Source organism: Gymnogyps californianus, chromosome 14 (assembly GCF_018139145.2).
Source record: "Gymnogyps californianus isolate 813 chromosome 14, ASM1813914v2, whole genome shotgun sequence".
NCBI classification, from domain to species: Eukaryota; Metazoa; Chordata; class Aves; order Accipitriformes; family Cathartidae; genus Gymnogyps; species Gymnogyps californianus.
Window position 1 is genome coordinate 241,969 of NC_059484.1, and position 25,289 is coordinate 267,257.

The window sequence follows — 25,289 nt, forward strand, 5'->3', positions numbered from 1 at the left end:
ACAGCCAAGGCACCATCCAGGGAAGAGCTCTAACACCGCTGCCTTTTACTGCTAGAGTTAAAGCAACGTTGCTTACTATAAATTAGTAAGCTGTCCATGACTGCAGGCATACAAGAAGAGTTTGCCTGAAGTATTTCTGATTAATCCATTAGAAGTTTTAAACTACAGCGAAGTGTCGAGGACATATTGACAAAGCATGTTCAAAGCATGTATAAAGTGCTGTTATGAAACACTTGCTGAAATATTAAACAAAATGGCTTTTCCAAATTTGGGCCCGTGCAGTGGGAGATCGGCACTTTCGCTACACGGCCGCTCAGCTGACTCGCATCGGATGCTGCCTCTCAGCACAAGTGGGTCACAGTGGCAGCGGGTATCACTCCTCCCCTGCCAGCCAGCACCTTCAGCTGCCTGCGTGGCACTGCAGCTGGCAGCTTGTGCTGGAAAGGTCTGCACTGAACTGGCTGATACACTAACAATTCAGGGCAGGATGGGGACAGGAGAAGGGACAGCGAGGGACAGTAGCCAGGTCAAGACCTTTCTGGGACTCATCATGGGTTTGGGGGGTGTGCCTTTCTGTTAGAAACAGTGAAACAGCACTGGAAAGAGACCATGTCCTTTCACTCTCTTCTGCTAAAAGCTGGAAGTCATTTAAACCAGCAGCACATTGTGGCACAAGTACCTTTCTGCAGAAACTCTCTGGGAAAAAGCTGTGTTTTTCCCCATGCAGGGAATTACGGTACTTGACCAAACCCATTCACCTTGCAAGTTCAAGGAAAGCCCCAAAGACGACCATTTGAAACACACATTTGAGAAGTTGCTGCCTTCCACTGCAGAGTTGCTCTCCCAGAGAGAGCAAGAGTCTCAAGACGACAGCTCTCTGCCACCGCCAGCTCACGGGAGCTGGTGTCAATCGCTGCTGCAGTTTGAGAGAAAATACAGTCGCCACTGAGTTTTCAGACTTCGAGAGCATCTGGACAATACTCTAAATAAAAACAACCACCTCTCCCTTACAGTTTGAATTTAATGATCACTTCCTTTGAACCTTCATCAATGCTTCAGAAGTTGTAGCTCTGTCGCTGTCACCAGACAAACTGCCAGAGAAACTTTAAACACAGCCATACAGCATTAATGCTAAAAAGCTTTAATCAACCATCAACTGCATGGGTGTGGGGCTTATACAGGAGAGGATAAGAGCAGAACAGGTGAAGGTCAACTATTCACTTACAGCTACCAAAGTGCATAGGGTAAAAAACAGTTCAAAGGAAAGCTAGATAAAACTATTCCCAGCTAAGCCTCTCATTAAGCTGGAGACATCCTATACCAATCCTCTCATTTTGGACACTGTGCAACTGAACATCAGCTTCAAAGCACTAACACAAACACAGTGACAGAAGTACCCAAGGAAATGAAGAGTGCGTGGTAGCACCTTTATTCACTCTTCCCAGCCTATGTATTAGTGCTACTTTAAATGTGGAGGATCCCCTGTAAACAGCATAGTAAGGCACAGTGTAACAAAACCCTAAGCACCTTACTCAAACCTCTTAAAATCATTTCATTAGGAAGTCTTGCACAGCACATTACTGATGCAAGCCACCCAACATCTTCCCAACTCACTTCAACCAGCAGTTTTCCATTAACAGAAATCAGGTTTTCTACTGGAATAGCTTCGCCAACAAAACCCCAACCCAAAATATGTCAATTAAGGGAACTGCTGGTTTTGTATGCTTCTCATCAGAAGCCTGAATGCCTCCAAGCTAAAGCCACCCAGTTTGCTGTCGCGAGCCTTACTGGGGACTTCATTAGCGACTTTGTGCCTCTCTTTTGTCCAAGGTTAGGCACTCCAAATATCTCCTATGGCATGCCAGGGTCCTTGCCACTATGAGCAGAGGCCCATTAACACTTTGGGACTGGTGGTCTGATAGAGAAGAGAAACAAGGGCAATTTCTCTCAGAGGCACTAGACAGCACTCAGTTCTAGGCTCAAGTTTTGATGCTCCCATTGTTTTTTTTAAAACAGGATGGGAGAGGGTGTAAGCTGAGCAGACCCTCCCATCTTCTCAGCAGCCCTGAAGAGCCTAGATCACAATGAATCATGCTTATGCCGAAAATGGTAGCACTCCCTGTAATCGCACAGTACCAGCCTGCACAAGCCAGTGCAAATAACTCCCACTTTGTTTTTAAAACAAATACTACAATACCTTGTTATTTCATGTACAGTCTGCTTTATCTTAAGCATACACATTTTGTTTCTTCTCATACCTAATTGATATGTTAATCATTAGCTCCATGAGGGAAAGGCATGAGCAGTACTTTTCACCCAGTTTGGTATAAACTAAAATCGTGACCTTAGACTGTAGTGCTCCTTATCACCATGTTTTACTGGGTCTACAAGGATTGCAGTACAAGGATACCGGCTTTGATGACAGAACCAGCCCATCCTGTCCCACGGCCCAGGCCCAGACATCACTGTTAAGGTACCGACTTACCTACGTGGGGAGCTCCCCCAGAAAGCAGGCATCGACGGCACTCAAGAGCCCTCAAGCTCTGCAAGCCCTCCCAGAAGCCTTGCTGTGCATCACCGGGGGCCCTGGTCCTTGTCTAGGTATTTCAGGTATGACATCCAGGCAGGCAGACAGCAAGCAAAAGCTCACTTCAGGCAAGCCAAGGGGCAGGCTCAGCCAAGAAGTCAGCTGCCCGGGGAGAAGCGAGGTGCACGCACCCCCAGGGTTGGCCCAGCCTAGCACCAGCCAGCTGCGGGGACTCTTTCCTCTTCCTAAGGCGAGAGGGCTAGGAGCATGAGAAAAGCACAAAGTCTTGGAAGTTTACTTCTTCTTTAGCTCCAGCTGTGTGCTAGCACACAGACCCACTCTGCATGCAAACAGGTCAGTTACGCTCCTAGCTGCTGTAAGCTATTAGGCAAGGCCTGGAGCACACAAGAGGAAGCAGCACCAAGCAGTTTACCAACCACTGCTACTGCAGACCAAAAACTCTTCCCGTGGTATCTGAACGGCTGTCTGCCATAGTAACAACTGTTCAGAGCAGAAGTATTAATACAACAGTCTTCTCGTCTGGGAGGAAGCATGCAGCAGAGAAGGGATCAGTAAGCCTTTTCCACATGTGAATAAAGTGGTTTTTATCACAAGCCACTTCCACACCAAGAGCTTTGTTTTCATTTGTCCACCCAGCAAGCGAGAAGTCTTGCTTAAAACCGCACAACACCATTTTAATAACAATTTCTTACAGGGTTAAGTGCTGCCTGCAGCAGATTGCTAAGTCAAGTCAGTTTGTGCATCTGGTTCTACCTTCAAAACATTCTTACTCAAGTCCTTTGAAAGTCTTTCCATTCAGGATGGAGGCCAGAGAAGGGAAAGTCAGCACAAGGGCATGAGTGGCAGCCCAGGGATGCAGAGGTGGCAGTGACTAGAAATCAAGTGTTTCTGAGCCACTCTTTGGGGTGCGCACTCTAGGTCTGCAGACCCAGCACTGCAGGAGGAAGGAACACCCAGCCCTGACCTCCCAGACAGCTACGTGTCCTGAAGTAAATCCCACGCAGGCAGCAAGTGCCGAATAAGAGACTGCATGACTGGGGAACAGGGACCCTAGGACTTCAACTAGAACTTTCATACTAGCTGCCAACAAGGCTCCTCTCTGCCCCAGGCCTCCTCCCTTGCCCACAAGACCTCCAGGGCAGAGCCTGGGCACAGATGAGATCTAACTCCCTTGGCAAGAAAGGCATTTAATTATCCTTTCTCTTTGCTCATGCTTAACAGCTTCATGCCTGTCACATCACATTCCCTGGCCCCCCAACTCCGTCCTGCCCAGAGGCTTTCACTGTACACACAGTCTCTACCAACACCATATTCAGATTTCAGGAAATACCTTAGCACACTCCTGAAACAGATACCAGTCAGAGCCAGATGGAAATACAATACTTCCAAGCAAAAATCTTCCGAAGTTGCAAAATGCTCAGAGCAAGTTTCACAATCCCCAGCTCCAAACACAAACAGCTCTACTGCCAGAGCCACCTGAGCAAAAATCAAGTATCAAGGAAGCAAACTGCCAGGGAGTACTGAGTTTCACCTGCAAATCCCCTCTGCCACCAGACAGCTGCTGCTGACCCAGCCCAGATTTCAGCCTGGACTCAAGCAGAAGCGACTCATCTACAGCAACTACCCACACTGGTATCAGACCTGCCCTCTTCTGTAGCTGCATGACTATATCCAACAGGTTACGAAAATTCCTGCCTTTCAGTTCCCGCAAGTCTGAGAAGCTCTTACGCTCACCCTAGAGAGCTGTTTCAGCTTTCAGGGAGCTGAACTGGCAACACATTTCGGGGAAATTACCATGCAGGCATGCCAAGTGAGCACTTTCTAGAGCCAACGCTGCGCTGGCCGCATTTCACACAAGGGTAAAGTTGTTCCCCTCTCACACACTGCATGTACTCCAAGCATGGGTTATGTCTGATCATAAACTGTGCAGAAAATTTTCTTGCAGCTGAGCTCAGGGCTGCAAAAGGTGAGTTTCCTCACCTGAGCACACAGGGATGGGATTCAGAGATCTTTGAGATAATGGAAGTGATACTAATCAGCATCTATGGAGTATAGATGTGCCCAGGAAGGATTCAAAATCTCTAAAAAGCAGGGCTACGGGCACTCCCTATAGGAGAAAAGCATACCTTATGTAGTAAGTACTCAAGTCTCTGCAGGATGTCAGCAGGCATCGGTTAGAAAGTGTACAGGAGACATGTCATATAAGAAATGAGCTTCCCCCCAGCTGAAAATTACAGTAATTCAGGGCTTCAGACCCTTCAGTTTTCTTCCAGACTGCAACAGATGCAGAGACATCTTCCAAAACTACAGAATTTGAGAACTTCCTCTGATGGTTTTTTTTTTTTTTAAATCAGTGAAATCTTTATTTACTGTTAAAGCAAGGAGGCAATTTTGCACCAAGTCAACTGCAGGGCTAAGAACAGCACATTCCTCAGCTTGAGTCAGCATTTTCATTGAAAAATCAGCATCAGTCCTAGATTTAAACAAAGCCTGGCTTGGAGGGATTTACACAGCACAGACTCAGTCTTACAAGGGTCCTTGCAAGAGTGTTCTGGGTGACAGACAGGAGGGACAAAGTCCAGCTTTAAAGCAAAGGGAACATGCCACAGCAAGTAGTCATTCAGGGTAGCAAGACTCTCTGCTTGAGCAGTCTCCCCAGGGCTCGAGTACCACAACCTGTGCAGTGCTTGCAGTGCTGGAAGAAGGCTTTACACAATTTGCTTCTCACCTAGGCTAGGTGCCCAGCTGACGAGGACTGTCCAGAACAGCAGCCTTATTTAACTCGGTCCACTACGGAGCCAGCCTTAGCCTCGTTTAGCCAGTTTGAAGCAAGTTTTCAGATACAGGACCTGAATTTGGAAATCCTTTTCTTTGCAGCAGGCTTTTCTCAGATTATCCCCTCCTTCAGGGTGAAAAGCAGTGAAGGTGAGGTCATACATCAGGCCCAGGACAGCACTGGTTGCCAGCAAACAGCCCCCACTGTTTGTGCAGTCAGCTGACATGAGCCAGGGACAGAGGGAGGTATGATACAGCAGTCTTGGGGGAGAGAGAACACCAGGTTTTAATGCACACTACAGTATGAGAAGCAGATAAGAGGACAACTGCCAAGTGATTTTTTTTTTGTTGTTGTTTTGGCAGGACACCAGCTGTCCCGAGTTGCAGGTCCTGAAGGTACAGTAACAGTTAAACTAAATGCTCCGACAGACTGCTTGGAAAGGGTCCATATATAGAGAGAAAGCCTGCTGGAATTGCTACATGCTGCCCTCCAAATAAACTTCTGCTGGGGAAGGCTCAGCTCGACATGGTTTGAGAAGCAAGGGAGTAACCACTGAAAGGCACCAGAGAGCCTAACCAGAGCAATTAGGATCCCCTCCTTTCCACCCTGAGACCCATAAAGAGGAAAAAACCACCCCTCTAGCAGAAGGCAGTGACTGTATCTAGGTGGCCTGTTTATTCTTGCAGCTGGCCAAACATTAGGAGCCAGGCAGCATCACTGTGACTATTACTCTTATCACAGCTGGCTTTGCTACAAGTAATCAACTTCCAGAAATAAGATTTCCACCCTCTGCGTACAATAGCTCAAACGCAATACTGAGCTTTGTTTGCCTTCGGTTGGAAGGAAGGCTGCTGACAGAGCCTGGTTCCCTTTGGCACAGCACGGAACAGCCTCATCCATTACGTTGTTATGTATCAACGGGGCGGGGGGGGGGGGGGGGGAGGGGGAGAAATTAAGCTGGGCAAATTGCTAACATCAGCTAGCACTTTCAAAATTAGTATGTCAATTTGTACTTTGGCTCATTCCACTTCTTTTTAAAGCACGTCATTATCAACAGCACTACATTTCACCTCTAATTTACATAGACAAGAAAGTATCTGCTGACCAGCCAGCAGATACTGTGGTTTCCTTATGCCAGTTGATACTGAACTATTCTATAATGAAAGTACTGGTGGGGAAATGAGATATTTTCTTCCTCCTAAGCAAGCCCCTGCTGCTCAAGAAGGCCCAGCTCCTTATGCCATGCTCCACGCAGGCACCATGCTCCTACTGCTGCGTGTCTCCCAGCTTTGTTCTGGTGCAGGCGAGTTCCCTCTAGCTGCCCAAAGTGTTGTGTGACACCGAATGGCAGATCTACGGTATTCCAGGAACTCACACCTGGACAGACTTCGTGTGGACAGACACAAAGACAGCCCTCAGTTTTTACAGCAGGAAAGATGCAGACAGAAATCAGCACAAGTCAGTTCACACAGCTAGGAATCTGAATCAGATACCCTTAAGGATAATATCCCTCAGGCTCAGCATGTAAATTACCAGCTCTAAAGGTAAAGGTCAAGTTGTTTACTTCTAATGAACAACAGCCAAGTCAGTTATTAGCCTTTGCAAGATGCAAGAAGTGTTGTTTCTTTGGAGACTTTGCTATCAGTAGCCTGTGCAAGCCCAAAAGCCAGCTATCAAAAAAACAAAACAAAAAACCAAAACCATGGCCATGAGGTCCTCTGTGCCACCTCAGCAAGTCACCTAGCCTCTCTGGCTCACTACTCCTCCACCTGGAGAAGAAACACATGCTTCAAGGCCTTTCACGGCCAACAGTGTTGAGGTATCTAGGGTGACTCTGAGGGGATGCGAGCTTGCACACGCTGGACTCCATCCGCTCTGGGAGAAGGGACAAAGGACCACCAGCTGCCATTATCAGCTGCAGTCTCCCTCTTCTACAGTGCTGTAATACATGGGAGTCATATGGCCAACACCACTACGTCTTAATGTGTAAACCGCAAGCCAATTTCTGCAACTCAGACCGTCGTCATGGTTAATTAATCCTACACAGACAGTCTAGAGTGGAATATACTTGTTCTCCTTGTTCAGCGCTGTTCTGGACTGCACCTTCCTCCACAAGCCTTTATATATGTCCCCCCATTCAATGACATATTGAAAAGATGACAACATCCTCCCTCTCTCACTTCTAGCAGAGTCATTGCTTGCTTAACAGTAATAACTTTCTCTCTTCAGCCTAGATGTTACCTACCCTTGCCAAGCATGACCCCAACGAGAGGGACCCAACTCTCCAGCCTGGGCTTACAGCTCCCACCCCCTGAGGATGCAGAGGAACCGGTGTTGCAGCTGGGGAGAAGCGTGGCTGCAGCATGCACGCCATGCACAGGCGGTGTAACTCACGCCAGTCCTGCTCAGCCTGAAGAGTCCTTCAACAGCAGCCTGTGAAACAAGGCTCAGTGGTTCATGAGCTCTTCTGCAGCGTGGGTGACAAAACTAGTACTAAGTTTAAGCTGTTTCCCTGTTACATCTCAGATGCAGCTTTCTTTTTAATACAGAGACTAAGCCATATGAGTTTTTTTTCTTCTCCAAGGGCCAATTGGTCAGGCTACGACCATTGCTACTCCAGACAGGCCACAAATTGTTAGCTTAAAAAACACCGTCACCATGAAATGCTACTTTACCATCAGATTTTGACAGCTCAACAGTCATTATTTCCATCTGTGTGATCCACTCAAGACCAAAATATGATGCATAATTACCTCCACACATTAGCACACTGGCTACGATCCACAACAGAAGAACCCACTTTGCAGTTTGCCTACACAGTAAAATAACTTAAAGCATAAAATTTGAAGTATAGCAAATTTCCTAGTTTTCAATGTGGACACATGTTTGTTCAGAAATATGAATGCATTACTTGGAGTAGCTTAATTCATTAGATTAAGCAAAGTCATCTAGGAGAGCAAAACATCCGCTCTGAAAGGAAAGCATCCACACAGTAGCTCTTCCCAGATAACTGCTTGGAAACACCACAAGAACTGACAAGCCACATTAAATCATGCCAGACCAGCTAGGCAGACTGTAATGACTTGATTAAATTTAGATGTCAATTTTTTATATTAGAGGTTCAGCCACACCAACAGATACATAGCATTAGTATAACAGATTTTTAAAAAATTAGCTTTTTAGGGACATCTGTTCTATATTGGACACTCCTGGAGGTGATCATTAAACAAAGCCTCATTGAAAGCTCTCTCAGAAGACTTCTGTTAAAGTGCCACAGGACAAAGATCAGGTTCCAGTTTGACAGACCAAAAAGGAGCAAGGAGAAAACAGGGTGTTTAACAGAAAGAGAATCAAGAAAAAGGAAAAGCTTTTGCAGACAAACACAAAGTTATAGCCCTGACATCTTTCTACACACATTAATAAATGTTTTTGTACGTTACATCCACTTCAGCAAAAGCAATGCAAATTGGAGGCTCCCAAGGTGGGTTCAGAGACCACACATAGCTACGGGAAGGCACTTCAAAGACAGGATGTACCAGAAGATCTTTGGTTTGTGGGTTAGGGTGCTGCTTCTGCAGACTGCAGTTGTGTTAGCTTAGGTTTAACAACAAAACCATGCCTCCTGCAGCATAAGCCTGGGCTCTCAGTGAAAGATGCACTCAAACACTTAGCTACTTGTCCTCTCCAATTTTCCAGCTGGCTCCTTTGTGCTGGTCCACAGGTTTGCGAGTAGAGCAGAGAAACCTGATCTGAGCAGAGGACATTCAGTGTCATCAGTTCCCTGATCCAGTCTGATATGAGATCCTTTAAGCCCCCAAGGCAGCAGATCTGGCTCAAAGCCAAACTGTCCAAAGCAGCAAACCCACTCTCCCTTCAGCTTCTGCTAGCATATCCCTTTTCGTGGCTATAGCAGCAAAGTGACACTTGCACTAACCAAGGATGTACTACATGGGAGACTAGGAATGTTTTTCCTGCAGTACTGAGAAACACCTGCTAGCCACCCCAAAACTATGTGCATTTCCCAGGGAAAACCCTGATTACACTTCGAGTCCACGTGGTGGTAGTGGTGGGAAGCATCACCATGCTGCTGCCTCCTCCTTCTCAAAGGCAGACCCTCGAGGTTTCCACTCTTTTACAGAGGAAGCTGAACTCATGACTTGCACTTATTCAGGTTCTTATTCACTCACACCAATTGTTCGCTGCTTATATTTGGGTCCTCTGGGCAGACCCACACCAGAATATTCCTGACATCTTACATCAGCTATAAATCCAGGGATGCTTTTATATACACTGGTCCAGTAGTCCACCATTTTAGCCAAGAATACTGGAAAAAAAAAGTTCTTGAAAATGTCCTCTCCACAGTTCAGCCTGTCCACCCATCTATGTCAAGCCTCCTTTGGATTCACCACAGTGAAAAACTCTTGCTGGGAACTTCTCAAGTTCCAGCTTCTCCAAAATGAGGGATTTGCAAAGACCTTTGTCACAGAGCGCTGCTGAGTCAGAGTAACATGAAGTGGTAGAGGGGGACAGCAGGCAGTTATCTCAAAATGCAGCAAAGGTGTATAGACCTCAGTCCTGAGCAGGCCCCAGGTGCAAGCGCACATTGTCCCAAGCCATGGCAACAACAGTATGTGGAGAATGACCTTAATGTGCAATGGCCAAAGACAGCTTTGCACAGTAGCGGAGGCCTCAGTGGAATTGTCCGAGTCCTGACAATTTTCTAAGTGCTGTCAGCTTCGATACACACTTTCTCAGCCGGTCTTTACAGCAGTAGTACCCAAAGTGCTAGTGCCTTGCATAGCTGTAAAGCACTGACTTAGGTTTTGATTTGAGATACATGTTAGTCTCATTTCTTTCCACCCCAGGTTAGTCTGTCCAGGACCACGTCAGACACACCCAGCACATACAAACCCTGAGCCTCCTCTCCTTCCTGAGAGCAGCTCCCACCTAAAGCATAGTGCCTGGACAGCACCTCTACAGAAGTGCTCCCCACACCCCCTCCCGCAGAACAGCCTCTTTGGTAGCTCTGGCCACATCCTCTGCCACCCCAAGGCATCCAGAACAGCTATAGGTACTTAAGACTCTTCTCAACAGCTCAGGTCTGTTTGTGATATTCACTGCAACAGAGGAAGAGAGGCAATGATGGTTCCTGGCTTCCCAGCCTGGATGAGTATCTGTCATGGTTTAAGCCCAGCCGGCAACAAAGCACCACGCAGCCGCTCGCTCGCTCCCCCCCGGGATGGGGAGGAGAAAAATACAACAAAAAGCTCCTGGGTTGGGACAGGGAGGGATCACTCACCACTTATGGTCCCAGGCAAAACAGACTCCATTTTGGGGAAAAATAAACCAATTTAATTTGTTAACAACCAAATCAGAGTAGGATGATGAGACATAGAACCATATCTTAGAAACACACCTTCCCCCCATCCCTCCCTTCTTCCCAGGCTCAGCTTTGCTCCCCATTTTCTCTACCTCCTCCCCCCGCAGCGGCACAGGGAGGCAGGAATGGGGGTTGCAGTCAGTTCTTCCCACATTTTCTCTGCGGCTCCTTCCTCCTCAGGGGGACAACTCCTCACACCCCTCCCTTGCTCCAGCATGGGGTCCCTCTCACGGGGGTCAGCCCTCCATGAGTTTCTCCAACTCAAGTCCTTTCCACGCACTGCAGTCCTCCACAAACTGCTCCAGCGTGGGCTCTCCCACAGTCACGGCCTTTTCTGGGCCCAGCCACCTCCTCCACTGTGGGGTCCTCCACAGGCTGCAGGGGAATCTCTGCTCCACCATTAACCTCCATGGGCTGCAGGGGGACAGCCTGCCCTCTCACCACGGGCTAAAGAAGCCTGAAAGGCAGCACAGGAGTTGGCACGACAGCATGAGTCCCCATGCTGATGGTGAGGGGGTGAGTATACCCCCATGATGTACAAGCAGAGATTTTACAACCAAAGCCTGTGAAACACTGACAAGAACAAACTTGGTCTCTAGGCAAGTGTCCTTACCAGCAAGACAAAGAGTTACCAAAAAACCCCAAGCTAAATCCTCCTCTTTCCAATGGGGAAAAGGCAGGGACCACACCCAACCTCACCAGAATCCCAGAGTTGTTGAGGTTGGAAGGGACCTCTGGAGATCACCTGGTCCAACCCCCCTGCTCAAGCAGGGTCAGCTAGAGCAGGCTGCCCAGGACCATCGTCCAGTCAGGTTTTGAGCATCTCCACAGATGGAGACTCCACAACCTCTCTGGGCAACCTGTGCCAGTGTTTGATCACTCTCACTGTAGAAAAGTGTCGTCTTGTGTTCAGAAGGAACCTCCTGTGTTTCAGTTTGTGCTCACTGCCTCCGGTCCTGTCACTGAACACCACTGAGAAGAGTTCAGCTCCCTCTTCTTCATTCCCTCCCATAAGGTATTTATACACAGGAATAGGCCCCCCTGAGCCTTCTCTTCTCCAGCCTGAACAGTCCCAGCTCTCAGCTTCTCCTCATATAAAGATGCTCTGGTCCCTTAATCATCTTCTTGGCCCTCCTGGGATAATTTGAGCCTGCACCAAGCACTGCAGCAAGCCCCACGAGAGCTATGGGTGCCAGAGTAAACCAGCATACCATATTGAGGGGATGTGGCACACACATGGACCAGCTAGCTGCCAAGATAAGTTACACCATCCTCCTTCCCCTCCCCAGAAATCTGTGTTTTTCCACAGAATGATAATAGCTTCAGAAAAAAACAAGAGCCCAGGAATGATTCCAATGGCACTATTAGATCACTTGGACAGATATTAATGGGCTCAAGAAAACTGATGCACATTAATTCAGTAGGAACTGTACATTTGAATATTACAAGCTTTAACTGTACAGCCTTCGGTTGAAACTTACCAACCAAAAGACAGGCAGAACAAGAGTTGTGGCAAATCTAAAGCCAGCAAAAAGCATGTGTAACAACCTCACCATAAGGATTCCCTTGAGGGATCAGCATTAAGGATGTTCAGCAGTATCTTCCAACAGCCAGAGAACTGCTAGAGACACAACAGCAAAATAAAGCAGGAAAACAGGCTACAGACAGAATCGCTACTTCAAACAAGTCTCCACCTCCCCCAGCCCCATTAGAGCCAGACGCTAATAACCATATTACTTCAAGGTCAACATGTACTCGTGCATTTGCAAGCCAGAAAGGGTCACGATTACATCGCACCATGGCTCCTAGGCATACCTGTGTTTTTAGGCCCATCTGCATACACTGGTCCTGGAGGCGGAGGTGCATTTTGCCATCCATACTGGGGATAACCTTGATAACCTGGCTGGCCTGGCTGGTACGGCCCAGTAGGTCCAGGAGGATAGCCTGGGTACGGGCCAGGAGCACCACCCGGTTGCTGTGCATAGGGTGGGTAAGGGGCAGTCGGGCCCGGGCCGGGGTAAGGTGGAGGATTTTCGTAGTTCATGTGGGATGCAGAATCTGTCCTGCAGAAGGAAAACAAACAGAATAATTGGTTTGCTTTTGTCTGCTTCATCCATGACCATATAATTCCCATTTCAGACTGCTCTCCAGAGGGCCCTACATTAAGTGTGAGAAACAGACCTCAAAATACCTGGTTAGGCAGTGAGTTTATTTTTAACCCTATCACAGGGGCAGAGACTGAGGTGAAGTGATTTCTCTTAAGTGATGCGAGTTTAGCTCAGCAGCAGAGTGACTTGCTGCTTTCCAGTCATGCATCAGCTATTCACCCTAAGACACTTAACAGTCTTGCAACTGCAAAGCAAAATCCTCTGCTTCCACTCATGATTAAATTGCTTTTAAGAGAGATTTAGAAGTGATTACTTCATGTTTCCGTCAATATTAAAAAAGAAAAACATGCAGAAATGCAGCCTGTTCCAGACATGTTTGATAGCCTCAACAGGAGAAAGAGCGAACACCAATGTCCATTACACTTCTGCTAATTGTTACAAGCATCTAGACAAGCACTCTGGAGCAAGACAGTATATGAATAACTTCCTGATGACACTGTAACCCAGCACATCGCGTATTCTTCCAGTAATATGCAACTGAATCATTAAGCAGCCACAAGCAATCAGGACCTTGGGCTCAGTCTCATTTAAAAAGCAACATTAAATACACCTCAGAGAGTTGACGTTCATAAAACCTATCTAACGTATTACTCATTGTACAGCCATCAAAAGACAAGACTGTCACAATAATGCAACTTTAATTAACCTCTAAGCAGCATGACTAAGCAAACCATTTCTTACGTTAGGTTTCTGAAGCTTCTCCCTGCTTGTGAAACAGAAGTGTCCTTAATACCATGTGTTCAGGAACCATCCTGACTGAAGTAGCTGTACTCTGCTATTTCCTTTTACCATTACAGGGCGCAGAAGGGTCACCATTTCCCCTTTGCTGCACACCTCCTCCCACACGCCACAGGCTTCAGGGAGAAATACCAGGAACATAATTTGCCTCCGCTGAGACTTGCTGCTGCCGGCATGGAGCAGGAGAGGCTGGCAAGCAGGATCCTCTTTGGACGGTGTTGGAAAGGGCAAGCAGCGGGCTAGACTTACCTGGATGCTCAGTACTGTGCACCCACTCTTGGGGACGTGCAGACTTTGAGTCCAGAGGAGACCATTAGCCCATATAGTCTGAGCTCTGGCGTGACGCAGATTAAAGAATTTCACCTTTGTAACTCTATAGCGAGCCCAGAGCAGTCACCTGCTGGGCACAAGCCAAGTGAGTCAAGCCTCTGGGGCTATGTTTAGCTGCTGCAGTCCCTGACAACATTGAAATAGCAAGCCGTAAACAAAGCTCACTTCATCACCTCAGAGAGCGCCGACTGTCCCTCCCCAAGGAAGGGTCCCTAGGCTCTCTGCTTATTTACATGTTACTCCTGCCCGAATGTCGCTAGCACGATGCTCACTGCTGTACAGGCACCATGGGGCTCTCCCACGCACACAGCCCCGTCCCACTCTTGCAGTAACAGCCACTCTGATCACACACAATGCCCAGGAGAGCATTGCCGACTCGAAACAATTCCAGAGGCGCACTGCAAGGGAACAGGGCTGACGTCCCTCCCACAACGACATCAAGAAGCCCTTCAATCTCAGCAGGCTGGGTCGTCCCAGGCCTCGCCAGCCTGCAGTTGTCATTCACCTGAATTCATTCTAATGCTCCTCTTTCTGTGCAAGCCAGCCACAGTCCCAGTTAACTGCTAAGGCAGCGCTGTTACCTTTCAAATGATATTTCTTAATCTTTTTGACAAGAGTTTTAACCGTTTAACCAATGCCAGGGATTAGAGGAACTTTGCTTAATTTTTTTTCCATTGCCAGACCAGCCAGACTGCTTAACTGCTCATTTTAAAATGGACAAGCACAACGTTTAACTTGAGGCTCTTTAGCCACTGTACCGCACTGCAATGCCTCTACTAAGTCTGCAGCAAGGAAATTCTCCCTTCAGAGAGCCAGTGAGAGGCAGGCAGCAAGCCCTACAACTCACTTCAATGCAACAAACTAGAGAATTGGGACATAATGGGTCACTAATGTTCATCTAACCCAGAAAATCATCCCAAAATAGCAGCCAAAAGCAAGTTCCCAGGGAAGAACAAGGCCAGAGCAAGTGTGTGTGTATACCTACGTACTGTTGCACATGGCAGGGTAACCACTTGGTGCTGAAGCCAGACAGGGCCCAGGCAACCAGCAGACCCCTGTGAACTCTCCCCGAGTTTGCTGAGCCTCCCTGAGCCGGCCTACAGCTGCAGTGCCCGCTCCCGGCACGAGGGGATCCAAAGCTCTGCTGCATGCCTTGTGGAAAACTGCCTCCTGCCCCACCGGGGTGAATGCAGGAGGTAGGGAACAGCGGTCGCCCTCCTGAATTCAGGGATTCACCAAACCAGGGAGGAGGCATGTGGGAGCTCCCCGTTCCAGGACAAAGAGCCCCAGCCCGCTGTCTGCTCCTCAGGCAAGAGTCAGCCCCTCCACTCACCTCCACCTTCTCTGAGCCCCTCCAGGTCTGTTCTAGGCTGTAAGTTGGCATCCTAGATACATATATACGTGCGTACATATATATACACACACAAGGCATTCAAAGGCAGCAAACCACAGATCATGTTTTTTGTTCGTAAACCTTTTCTTAAGAACCCCCAGGGCTCAGCTTGCTTTGGTGATCATGGCCAAGCTCCAGCAGAGAGTCACATTCATTACTTTGATTTTCCAAAGCCCTCCTACCTAAGAGGATCGTCAGCTCAGCCCATTCTTTCCAGTGAAGTCCAGTCTTCCCTTCATACGCATCAATCATTTACCTACATTCAACATCATTGCCATTTTAGTGCTGTAGCAAGGCTTAAAAGATATTGCAATTCTTCAGTTGGCTGTGAACTCAAATTCAGGCAGTGGATAACTTAAACTCAGCCATCCCACTGCTCCCTTGCCACGGGGACTTGTGCTGGGACCCCTGGGGGCCATCCTCCACCATCAGGGCTGGCCATTCACCCCCTTCCCTGTTCCCTTCAGTACCTAAGCAGGGAGCCTGCCCACCATCCTGTGGCTGCCCGGTTTCTGTACAAGCACCCAGCGTGGGACCATACCAAAAGCCCTTCGGAGAGCTGGTACAACTGCCGGTGGAACCACACGGCTAGAAAAGCATCTCTGCAGAAAGGTCCAAGATGGGTATCAGCTGTACAAGGCTGTACCTAGTAAAGCTTAGACAACACTGAAAGAGTGTGGTAGGATGAGAGCCTGGCTAAAACCAACAGCCATGGGGGATGAGTAAAGAAAACTGCACATCAGCAGCTCTGCAGAAAAGTCTGAGAAACCACACAGAAGGAGTTAAAAATCCAAGTCTGACAATGGCTTGAGCAAACAGGGAAATGGTGGCATAGGGAACAAGAAAGAAATACCAGTGCTCTTTGTCTGTTTAACAGCTCCATGTTAGCCGTGTCAAAACAGTTTTCGAAGAGGAGGCAGGTTTGGAGTGGAGCTAGTAACTGAGCTTCTGCCTGTTAATGCGGGAGAGGGACTGAGGAGAAAACTGGAGAGAGTCTACTAAAAGCCAGACAGATGCCTGGGCAGACACCTCAGCAGAACAAAAGAACAGTGGAAAAGATGAAGAATGAGATTAAGAAGGGCATATTCCACCAGGGCAAAAGTTACTTTTCCCCTTGAAGTTGAGGGTAAAGTAACACAACTGAGATTAGGCAAGAAGTGAAAGAGAGCATCCAGCAAGAACAGTTTCAGCAGCAACTGTATTGAAGATTTATCTGTGATGAATGAGAAGAGAAAACTCCTGAAGAATTCATCAAGGCATTCAGCAAACCCAGGAGGTGGTTGTGGAAACCAGGTCCTCCAGAGTCCTAAGTACTACTTCTGTCCGCTCCCTCCCAGCTCTGCCCCAGCTGTGAAGATCAGCCTTCTCGCAATGCTCTTTGTCCCCAGTTATGTTCTCGGGAAGAAGTTTTCCTTGTCCCCCACTTCCACTATCAGTTACTGCCACGCATATATCCTTCCCTACTTGCCCTTTTTGAACTGTGTGACAATATTTAGATTTTCCTCATTCTCATGAACTTATACATGATTTTACATGCTTACTAGCCCTATTTACTCACCTGGGTATGTGTCTGCAAGGCAGAGCCTTGAATCATTAAGCAGATACTTTTCAGAGACATACTTGAGCTCCTAGTCAAACGCATTATCGAGCTTTGCTGTTGGTTCTCACCCCAATTAGTAATTCCATGTGAGCTGCAACCAAGACCAACTCCTATGACCTTGCATCAGGGCTCATATCTGTGGGTTTCCCAATGAGCACCTCTTGGAGACAAAGTTCAAAAGAAAGAAGCCAGCGCATCAGTAAAGCCCTTTGTTTTTCACGGCACTGCAGGAGGTCCATCAGGAAGAGCCAGTATAGCACTGCACAGTCCCAGTTGATGTGAAACTTCATTTAGCACTGAACGCAGCAAACAAAGAGATTTCCTTGATTGTTGCTAAGCATTTGCCCTATCTGTTGCTGGTTAACGATAGAGAAATTATTAGTCCACCTGAAGAGAACGAAAAAACATGTTCCTATTCCTTACTCTCCCTAGTACTTTTCCTCTCCTTAGTACTTTTGCTAAGAGGTAAGTTCGTTACTGTATCATTAAGTTTCCTTAAGCTATCTTGGAACTCCTTTGTTCCACACTGCTGAGCAAACATCATTTCCCCTACCCTAACAGAAGGGTTTTATTTTTAAACAAACAGCCTACCATACCCCAAAAGGCTGCACCATTTCCCGTAAGGTCTGCAAAAAAGAAATCACTGAAGTAGGAGAACGCACACAATATATCATATAGAGAACACACATGGCACTATATGTGCATGTATATATATAGACACACACAGAGATATCAATACATAAGAACCACCATCCTATGTGAGAATGTAAGTCCCTCCATATCTGTAACGTGTCTTTGACTAAGGCTTAGCAAAAGGTGCAAGTACAGAACTATGATGCTTTATATACACATACATATACAGAACTATGACACTTTGTATACACTATATATATATTTTTTAACCTGTCCATTTTGGCAACCAATACACCTTAGGGAAACAAATTTCATCATTAAGCTTTGAAAATACCTACTTCTTTCTGATTGCTTTAAACTTACTGCCTCATACAAGGTCAGCATACCAACGCAGCTGTTACAGAACTAGTTGGTCACTGCTCCTGACTCTCCTCTTCCAGCACACTCATGAATTTATTATCTTCTTTTCTCCAGGCACTCTCCTGAGCTGAGGACACTCTGCTTCTACAAAGCCTGTCCTATTCCTTGGTCATTCTTGCCACCCATTGCTGTGCCTTTAGTTTTACCATTCGTCTGAGAGGGAGCGAGCAGGCTGCATGAAGCCCTGCTGTGCAGTGCTGCCGCAGACTTCTGCTTTCCGTTCCCTTCTTAGCCCACTCCCAGGACAGCTCTTGCCATACGTCAAGCCAAACACAGAGCTCAAGCTGCACCATACTAATTGTAACTGCAAGATCCTTCCGAGTGGGAATAGCTCATGTAGAACCTATCACTGCACACGTACAGCTAGAACTGTCGTCTTTCTCACACACATTGCTCACCGAAGTACCAAAGCACAGTCTCTGCTACCATTTCACTGACGAGGTATCAGACTCCTCCACAAGTCTCTGAAAACAGCCTTAGTTTCAACCTGGGAAAGTCTCATCATCCATGAGCTGCCACCTATGTACCCCTTTTTACAGATTAGCACATGGTGGATTATGAATCAAGTGAGATCTACCTTTATCCCATCTATGTTTAGGAATCACTGGGAAGGATTCCCCCCCCCCCCCCCCCCCCCCCCCCCCCCCCCCCCCCCCCCCCCCCCCCCAACTAGGAAAAAAGAAATCGGTAGCATCATTTAGATATCTGACCACCATCTCACTTTGCAAGAGCAGCCCTGCAGCACAGCGTGAGGGCATGAACAGGTAGGACTTTTGGTCAGAAGATAACATGAAGCAGGAAAACAACGAAGAACGCAGAGAACAAGGGAAAGCATGATGGAAGGAAAGCTCTTCTATTAGCACGAGGGGTTCCCAAACAAAGAGCCTTCACACCCTGCCAAGAAGACCCAGTTTCACCTTTTGCCTCCTCCAAAAGGCCACTTACAAGGCTGGTGCTCCCAAGCACCTCTTCTGAGGTCAGCATAATTCTGGCCTTCAAAGTGACTGGAGACCAGTATGAATCTGCTCCTACCTGTTGGCACTGATGACACCTTGTTATCTTGGCAAAATTGAAAAGAGCACGCATAGAAGAACCATCTGCATTTTTACACAGTAGGTGTTCACAGCTGCTAATCTACCTGCAAAGAAATACCAATCCCTACAGACAGCTGCCTGCAAGTCAGATCCTTCAAATGCAATCTCCTATGCAAGTGAATCAATAAAATAAAAAGCTGTGTACGTGGGGGGAGATGACAATCTAATCTGGGTACTGAAACACGGTTAAACGCCTTCTGTTGCATAGGGAACAGTGCAAGAACTAGCCCTCTGAAAACAAATGGAGGATTAATAAATTAAAAAACCCCAAAGCAGATCAGCAGTCTGGAACACCTAGACAACCTCCCCTCCAAAAAAACCAATTAGCAGATTTTAGGAATTTAAAGGCAAGAAGTTGTTCGTTTTTAGGACAGCAGAACAAGCACTGCACCTCATATGCTGCTCTGGTCAGGAAGAATCATGTTTTGGGCATGTCAGATATTGATTCAGCTGGCCTTTGCACAGATGAAGATGGAGGCATGGTGAGAGGCACAGATCCTGAGAAGGGCAACCGGGGCACCCCTGATGTAACCCACCCCTTCCAATGCCTGCAGCGCTAGGAAGTAGTTTTCCAATACAGAGCTCTAATGGAAAGTACATTTAACATCAACAATCCAGCTCCTGGCAACCAGCCTAGCATTTAAATTACATTTCACATGAACAATATCCAAATGAAAAAAAGCACAAGTGGCTTTTAAATGGCACTGGCTCTGTGTTTCCCTCTTACCAGCTTCTTTGCAAGCTTCACTTAGTGATTGCATGAAAGGTACATTAAGGATAAATTGTAAGAGATTCCCTTCCTGCTCAGTTCACTTCCAGGAAGAGCCTCCTCCCAGATTTGCCCACCCACTTCACCAGGCAGCACCATCAGCCTAGAGTAACAGCTGAAGGAGAACTGCACAAGAACTGCACCCAGCTTTTCTGACAAAAGCTGCTCAAAACTGTATTACATCCCAAAATGCAGGTCTAGGCAGAAGTGAAAAGCCCAGCTTTGTGCTATCAAAGGAAAAGCTAGAAAACGCTGCTTTGTTCAAACCCATTTCCTTAAAAGGTCTCTGGGGCTATGGGATACTCCACAGTCATTAGGAAGATATGCATTTCCTCACTTTATTCAGGTGGCTGCCAGGCATTTCCTGCACAAAAAGCTCAGCTGCTGTCCTGAGTGGCTGAAGCCACCAGATCAGGCAGCTCCACAGAGTGAACAGCAGTGGTTTGGATGAACAGGCATTTAACCTTCCGAGTCCCTGAGCCAGGTATTCCCTCCTCCCAGTACCCTCCAAGCCCTCCGGAGGCCTGACGTCCGCCCATCTGTGCAAATGGAGAGTGCACCTGATGTGCGAGGCTGACACTTGTGTCCCTACAAACTGTCTTACCTCTCCAGTCCCACTGTCTGTCCTGCCTTCTTGGCAAAACCATGATTGATATGCAGGTTTCCAGGTGATTTTCGTCTCAAAACCAGGGCTTTGATCAGCTGTAAAGGGCCTGTAGTCATGTTGACAGTATTTGCCTCAGACGTCCTTTGTAGAGCTTCGCAGCCACAGGATCTGTCCTTGCTGCTCTGTCTCCACAGGACTCTCTAACAATGCAGCCTCACGCCCACACAGGTTTGAATGCCAGGATTTTCCTTCTGCAGACAAGCTTCAGTGTCTCATCAATTGTTACAAACATATAAAACCTCTGCAGAAATACTACTCATAACTGATTGCCTAGTTTTCCTGCTTGCAATATGCTATTCACCTGCATGTTCTGCATGGCAGAAGAAAAGTATGAAGCTGAAACAGCTGCCTGTGTAATTCCTACAATAAAAGTGTTAGTGGAAAAAAAAAATCCAATGCTCTGCTACTGTTATTACCTGAACTGTACCCTTATGGGGGAAAATTTTCAAGTTTTTCAGACATCTGATGAAAGGTTTTAAGAACATATGATTTAACACCAGAGACTAACAATTACAATGCCGGGAAGTACCAGAGCCCAGCCCCTCCAGTGTTAGAAGCCAAGGTACTTGCTGCTGACACACCAGCTGAGACTCTGCCCAGTTACAGAAGTGCCTATGGCAAAACGTACAAAAAAGCAAAGCCCTTTACGCAGAAATCACTGCAGATATTGGGCACTAACACCCTGGTTTCAGGTTTTGAATGCTTTTGCATGCACTCCTCTTGTTCAAGTCTTTGTATAGTGTGCTACATTAGATACTTCCAGAAATACATTAATATATTTTGTTCTTAAAGGGATGCATTAAGAGTTTTAAGGTGCAACAAATACTAAAACCAAAAATCAATTAAAACATCTGATTGTCAAGTTAAACTAGATCCTGCAAATAACAGTTAAAGAAAGAAGCTTTGTTGGTCCAACTGAGAAGAGAATGTGAAACAAACAGTATGACTGGCAAGAAAATTAATAAGCACAGATAATACATTCATGTGTGTTAGTCAGATGGTGTTCTGGCAGCATCCCAGCAATGAAACAGCAGTAGTCTTTCACGATAACCTCCCCAGCTCTGATACACTGATGGATTTAGTGGAAGATACTATCTGGACTGCATGATGATTTTCTATCATCTCAAGCGGGAAACACAGTGAAGGGCAGGATACAGCTTTTAAGACAGAGTAAAGTCAGTGTATGCAGACAGAAATACATGCATTTTCTACAGCTAAGATCTCATTACTCAGAAAGAGATTTTTCGTGATGGGCTGGAAAATGGAATGAGACAGAGATTTTTTCCCTCATGTTTTCCCACTTTTTCTGCTTTTCCACATCCTACATGCAGTTGTAACATGATGCTTTACTTTGCTTGTAGGGCACATGCAAGTACCTCTGATACCAGTTGTCATGAAACCAAAAAAGCCTTTGCCTTACTCTGTCAGAGGCTGAAAAGCTATTACAGTTCAGGGCACTGCTCTCAATAGCTCGTAAGACCAAATAATGCCTCAACAATACATTATAATGCTAGCGTGGAAATATATCTTTCTGATATGCAAGTGAAAGAAACCGCAGCTTTTGTTTAGTAGTGGTGGTGCCTGGCGTAAGGAGTACAACAGACCAGACATTTCCAAGTAGGTGCATCCCCCAAAGCCCCCTGCAACCCTGACAGGCTGTGGGCAGGCACTGAAGCACAGCACAGCTCCCTCTCCAAGAAAGCAGTGCAGTGGCAGCAGGAATGCACACACACACTTCCACATAACCGGGTCCCGGCTGGGAAACACTCCCTGGGATACAACTGCGGCGCGCAGCACAGCACGCGCCTGCCCTGCAGCACGGGTGCAAGGCCAGGCACTTCATCCCAAAGTCTGGAGAAGGCAACCTCTCCCACCCCGGGGCGAGCAACCTCAGAGGCTGCCAGGCTGCCTTGTGGGAAGCCAAGCCGCAGCCGGCAGGATGCCAGACCTGGCAATACCGACGGTCTGCTTGAATGACTCGGGCTTCTTGCTATCTTCCCCTATTCCCAAAAATGACAGAGTGCTATTTTCTACTCATTGAGCCATACGGTTTCAGTTCAGAAACAGGAAGTTGAGAAAGACACAATACACAACTGAGAGAGCAGAGAACACCAATATCGCAGACAGGCGCTCGAACCTTGCTCATTCAAGTCTTCAGCTCACACTAGAAGTTTTCACGGCCCCCTGCTAAGCCTATAGCCACGCCACAGGGAGACCACGAACAGGTAACAGGAGAAATGCAGAGCTGTTTGTTGAAAATCCAAAGTTACACAAGCTCACTCTGCCCTCCTAGAAAAAATTAAGTAATGTATTAATCTGATCATGCACAGAACTACCTTGAAAACAGGTAGCTCCTCTGTTTACCATAAACACAGCCCTCCAGGTAATTCTCCATCCTCCCAGCGCAACGCTACGAGCAGGAACATTGCTGCTTACGCTGACAGGAACACCTCTGGTTTTTTGAGCAGCAAGCCACTGCCAATTTTAAATGTAATATGGACCTGGGGGGACACATCGCAGCAAAACACCAGAGTCCTCTCCTCTAACTGACACCAGGGTACCACCTTGCAGGGTCTGCTCAGCCCATGTCAGAGCTCCCCGCCCATCTCAGAGCCACTCGTTTACAGGACATTCTCTTCTCCTCTTCGACCTCTGCAGCAAGGACACCCACCAGCCTCTGCAGATTATCAGTTACTGCTCTCAAACCGTTAGGGGAATGACAAATCAGTATTTTAACAAAGTTGGCCTTTATAGCGCATGAATAAGAGGCAGAGCGTAACAGACTTAGTGCTGAAGAAGTTTCAGTACTTGGTAAAAACACTATTCTGTGCATTGCAGAAGATTATTATCCAACATGCATGCTAATTCCTGACTGTCCCCAAAAAGCACTGAAATATGATCACTAAAATGTATCAAGTCTCAGCATTTTCTGCCTCCTCCTCAGTCCATCTGATATAGTAATAGTATTCTTATCACCCAATGTTTCTAGGAAGTCAGTCTTTTTATTAAAGCAACTGATGCAGCTGAAAGAAAAATACTCGTTTTCTGGCACAGCAGCACTTCCCACACCTCGTATCTCGCCACTATATTTACCATAGCACAAAAGGAGACAGCAGCTGCTCCACACAGTCATTTTAACTCACCCACACTTACTACCTTACCAAGACTTACCCTATTTAGACAATCAGGTTGAACCTTCTGCTCACACAGGTCTCACAGCAAAGGTGAAAGCACCAAAAGCAAAAAGTACCTTTTTTTTTTTTTTTCTCCTTTCAGATAGAGCTAAACAGCTGGGACAGATCTTGGCGCTGCCCTGGACAGAGAAGGTCTCCTCACTGCTATCGAAAGGGGCTGCCAGATACGTGTGGCAGAGGAAGGGAGGCGAGTACTCTCCTTTCCTTATTCTCCTATTTCACCATGACATTTAATTATCCAAATGAGGTCTCCAACATCTACAGGAACAGGAAATATAAATCCAGGACAGCCATAATGGCTTTTAAACACACGATGCAGCATTATTATTTTTACTCAGAGAGTGCTAGCATACCTCTTGCTCTACACTAAATAAGCCCATTAGTATCAAACATGCCCATCTGCTTTGGGGGCAGACGCCTGCCTTCCTCTTCTCCCCCTGATGTTGCATAAACAACCGCAGCCGAGCAGCACTGTTCTCCCTGATGCACAGGGCAGGACTGTAAAACCCCACAGCACCCCACAGCCGCCTTGCTTCCTGCAACGAAAGCCTGAAAGAGTTTAAAGCAACTTTTTGATAACAAATTCATCATTAGAGCTGGTAGACAGGGAGAGACACCCCCAGGTCAGCAGCACCTCAGCCCAGGCCTGCCTGGGGGGCTTCACTGGCGATCCACCCTCCTGCTCCAGAACAGCCTCCACGTGACCTGACACCTCGGGGACCCCTGCCACCAGTGCAGCCACCCCACAGCTGGCCTCCCAGAGGTGGGGCAGGTCCCTCTCTTCACCCCGAGATGTTTTCCGCTTCATCCTCCTCAGAGCAGCAAGCCTCACCAGCACATTCCCTGCAGCAAGGGCCCCACAACCCACCCCTCTGCCGCCCAGCGTCCAGGCTCTCTCCCACCGGGCACGGGGCCCTCCTTGACCACCGGCCCTCGCTGCGCAGCTGGGGCGGCTCAGCCCCGCGGCAGGCTCACAGCTCCCCCCAAACATGCTGGGGTACAGACCGCTCCCGGCCCCACACCCAGCTCCCACAGCCCCTCACCCCCTCCACACACCCCCAGGGGGGCCCCCAGCCCCACACCCGGCTCCCACAGCCCCTCACCCCCTCCACACACCCCCAGGGGGCCCCCAGCCCCACACCCAGCTCCCACAGCCCCTCACACACACATCCACGGGGCCCCCAGCCCCACACCCGGCTCTCACCGGCCCTCTCCCCACACACACCCGCACAGGGGCCGCCGGCCCCCCGGGGCTCCCCCTCTCCCGGTACCTCAGGCGCTGCCCGTCTCGCGCCGCCGCCAGCACCTGCTGCGCACTCCGCGGCGGGCGCTGACGTCAGGCCGAGAGGGCGGAACCCCCGCCCCTCGCTGCGCGGAGCCCGGCACGGAGGGGTGAGGAGGGGGCGGGCACGTCACAAGCCCCGGGCGCCGCGCCCCGCCTCGGGGGGGGGCGTGGCCAGGCGGGGGGGCGTGGCCGCGCGCAGCGGCTGAGGCGTCCGGCGGCGGGCCGGGTGCGGCCCGCGGCGGCGTCGGGGCCCGGCTCAGTGCGTGACCGGCGGGCCCGGGCCCGGCCCCGGCC

General features: G+C 48.1%; 1 protein-coding gene across 3 annotated transcripts in view; it reads right to left on the reverse strand.

The window, feature by feature from the left end:
• The window catches only part of CYSTM1 (cysteine rich transmembrane module containing 1), a 31,104-nt gene extending 6,070 nt beyond the window's left edge, over window positions 1-25,034 (reverse strand). Inside the window, exons 1-2 of one of the 3 annotated variants that reach the window (XM_050905340.1) lie at window positions 24,982-25,034; window positions 12,520-12,767 (exon numbers count right to left, since the gene is read on the reverse strand). In XM_050905340.1, coding sequence (XP_050761297.1) covers window positions 12,520-12,748 — 229 coding nt within the window. In that variant the 5' untranslated portion in view covers window positions 12,749-12,767; window positions 24,982-25,034. Of the gene's footprint in view, window positions 1-12,519; window positions 12,768-23,687; window positions 23,714-24,935; window positions 24,960-24,981 lie in introns of those variants that run through there. The other 2 variants (XM_050905339.1, XM_050905341.1) reach the window with 2 other exon arrangements.
• Between the last annotated feature and the right edge of the window lie 255 nt (window positions 25,035-25,289).